Consider the following 2,414-nt stretch of genomic DNA (forward strand, 5'->3'; position numbering starts at 1 on the left):
CAAAAGCAGATGGGGAGGGAAGAAGCCCCAAGATTTCCCAGGGAGTGGATTGAGTAGCTGGGTTGTACTGTATGCAAAGGATCAGGGAGAGTAAAGGTAAGCCTCGGAGCCCCCAGTAAGAGGCTGTCAGCCCCAGAAAGAGGCTGTCGGGTGTTGCAGGACCAGGGAAGTAGAGGGAGGTGAGGGCGGGGCCAGGTCCAGAAGCAGTGCTCCTGGAGCCCAAGGAAGGCATTAAGTTGGTCTGGGTGAAAAAGATCAGGAAGCAGTATTGGTTTCCCAGGTGTCTGGGGACCCAAGACTAGGAATGGCGCAGGTTCCAAACTAGGAGTAGAGAACAGGGGGGGAGATGGAAGGGTGAATGAGGCCGGGGGAGTCAAGGCGCAGAGGGCTCCACGATAGGCTTACCCCAAGAGAGGCCTGAGGGTAGGAGAGCAGGCCAGGAGAGTTAGCCGGTGGTGCAGGTCCAGGGAAGCAGAGAGAAGTGAGGGCGGGGCCAGGTCCAGAAGCCGTGCTCCTGGGGCCCAAGGAAGGCACCAAGCCGGTCTGGGTGAAAAGGATCAGGAAGCAACACTGGCTCCCCAGGTGTCTGGGGCCCCAAGACTAGGGATGGCACAGGGCCCAAACTAGGAGTAGAGAACAGCGGGGGAGATGGAAGGGTGAGCGCGGCTGGGGGAGTCAAGGCGTGGAGGGCTGTGCGATAGGCTTACTCCAAGAGAGGCCTGAGGGCAGGAGAGCTTATTTTTATTTTTTTATGTGTATGAGTGTTATGCCCGCATATATGTAAGTGCATCCTTGTGCAATGCCCGATGGCACAGGGCCCAAACTAGGAGTAGAGAACAGCGGGGGAGATGGAAGGGTGAGCGCGGCTGGGGGAGTCAAGGCGTGGAGGGCTGTGCGATAGGCTTACTCCAAGAGAGGCCTGAGGGCAGGAGAGCTTATTTTTATTTTTTTATGTGTATGAGTGTTATGCCCGCATATATGTAAGTGCATCCTTGTGCAATGCCCATGGAGGTCAGAAGAGGCCATTAGATCTCCTGGAACTGGAGTTATGGATGGTTGTTTAGCTTCTGTGTGGGTGCTGGGATTCAAACTGGTGTCTTCTGCAAAAACAGCTAGTGCACTTAACTACTGAGCAATCTCTCCAGTCCTAAGTTTTATTTTTTGAGTAGCTTATAAAGTGTCAAATTTCCTTATTTTTCTTCTTACAACATTTTGGTTAACCCTTCCCCCACCGCCTCCTCTCCTCTGTCTCCCTGCCCCTACTCCCTTGCTATTCTCAGTATTACCTCTTCTATTTTATGTCACATTTGTTCTACCCTCTCCCCCTTAAAGAATCACTTCCCCTTCTCATGGGCCCCATTCCAGATCCCTGGGCTCTGCATATTGGCACTCCCACATAAATACACACACACACACATATATATATTATATAAATTAATATATTTTCTAATTCCATCCATTTTCATTCATAGTTCATAATTTCATTTTTCTCTATGGATGAACAAATTTCCATTGTATATATGCACTACATTTTTGTTAGCCTTTCATCAGTTGATGGACATTTAGGTTGATTGTATTTCCTTGCTATTGTGAACAGAGCAGCAATGAACAGGAATATGCAAGTATCTCTGTAGTAGGATACTTGTAGTGTACACAGGAGTGTACACAGTATACACAGGAGTGCTACAGCTGGGTCATATGGTAGTTCTAGTTTTAGATTTTTGAGCCATCACACAATCTCCTCAGTGGCTGTGTCCATTTGCACTCCTACTAACAGAGGACAAGGGTTCCCCTCCTCCCATATCCTCATCAGGCATTTATTGTCATTGGTTTCCTTGATGATAGTCACTCTTAACTGGGGTGAGTTGGAATCCCAAAGTAGTTTTAATTTGCATTTCCTCGATGACTAAGGATGTTGAACACTTTAAAAAAATATTTTCTGCTTTCCCTGGCGAGATTCCGTCCTGTGCATCTGTTGTGAGGGGCTGTAGTCAGTTATCTCCTTCCGGACTCTCTCACAGCGAAGTGAGAGCCTTTGCCTCATGGAAGACTCGATGGACATGGACATGAGCCCTCTCAGGCCCCAAAACTATCTTTTCGGCTGTGAACTAAAGGCTGACAAAGACTATCACTTTAAGGTGGATAATGATGAAAATGAACACCAGCTATCATTAAGAACGGTCAGTTTAGGAGCTGGTGCAAAAGATAAGTTACACATTGTTGAAGCAGAGGCAATGAATTATGAAGGCAGTCCAATTAAAGTAACACTGGCAACTTTGAAAATGTCTGTACAACCAACAGTTTCCCTTGGGGGATTTTAAATTAGACCACCTGTTGTCTTAAGGTCCAAGTGTGATTCAGGGCCTGTACATGTTAGTGGACAGCACTTAGTAGCTGTGGAGAAGATGCAGAGC

The 2,414-nt window shown here is 47.7% G+C and overlaps 1 protein-coding gene across 1 annotated transcript in view; it reads left to right on the forward strand.

Moving 5' to 3' along the window:
• Positions 1-1,962: 1,962 nt before the first annotated feature.
• The window catches only part of LOC115068740 (nucleophosmin-like), an 899-nt gene continuing 447 nt past the window's right edge, over positions 1,963-2,414 (forward strand). The window contains exon 1 of the mRNA XM_029559648.1: positions 1,963-2,318. Within this exon, the coding sequence (XP_029415508.1) occupies positions 2,043-2,318 (276 nt within the window). The 5' untranslated portion in view covers positions 1,963-2,042. The remainder of the gene's footprint in view (positions 2,319-2,414) is intronic.

This window comes from Nannospalax galili, unplaced genomic scaffold (genome assembly GCF_000622305.1).
Source record: "Nannospalax galili isolate Female #2095 unplaced genomic scaffold, S.galili_v1.0 scaffold768, whole genome shotgun sequence".
NCBI lineage: Eukaryota > Metazoa > Chordata > Mammalia > Rodentia > Spalacidae > Nannospalax > Nannospalax galili.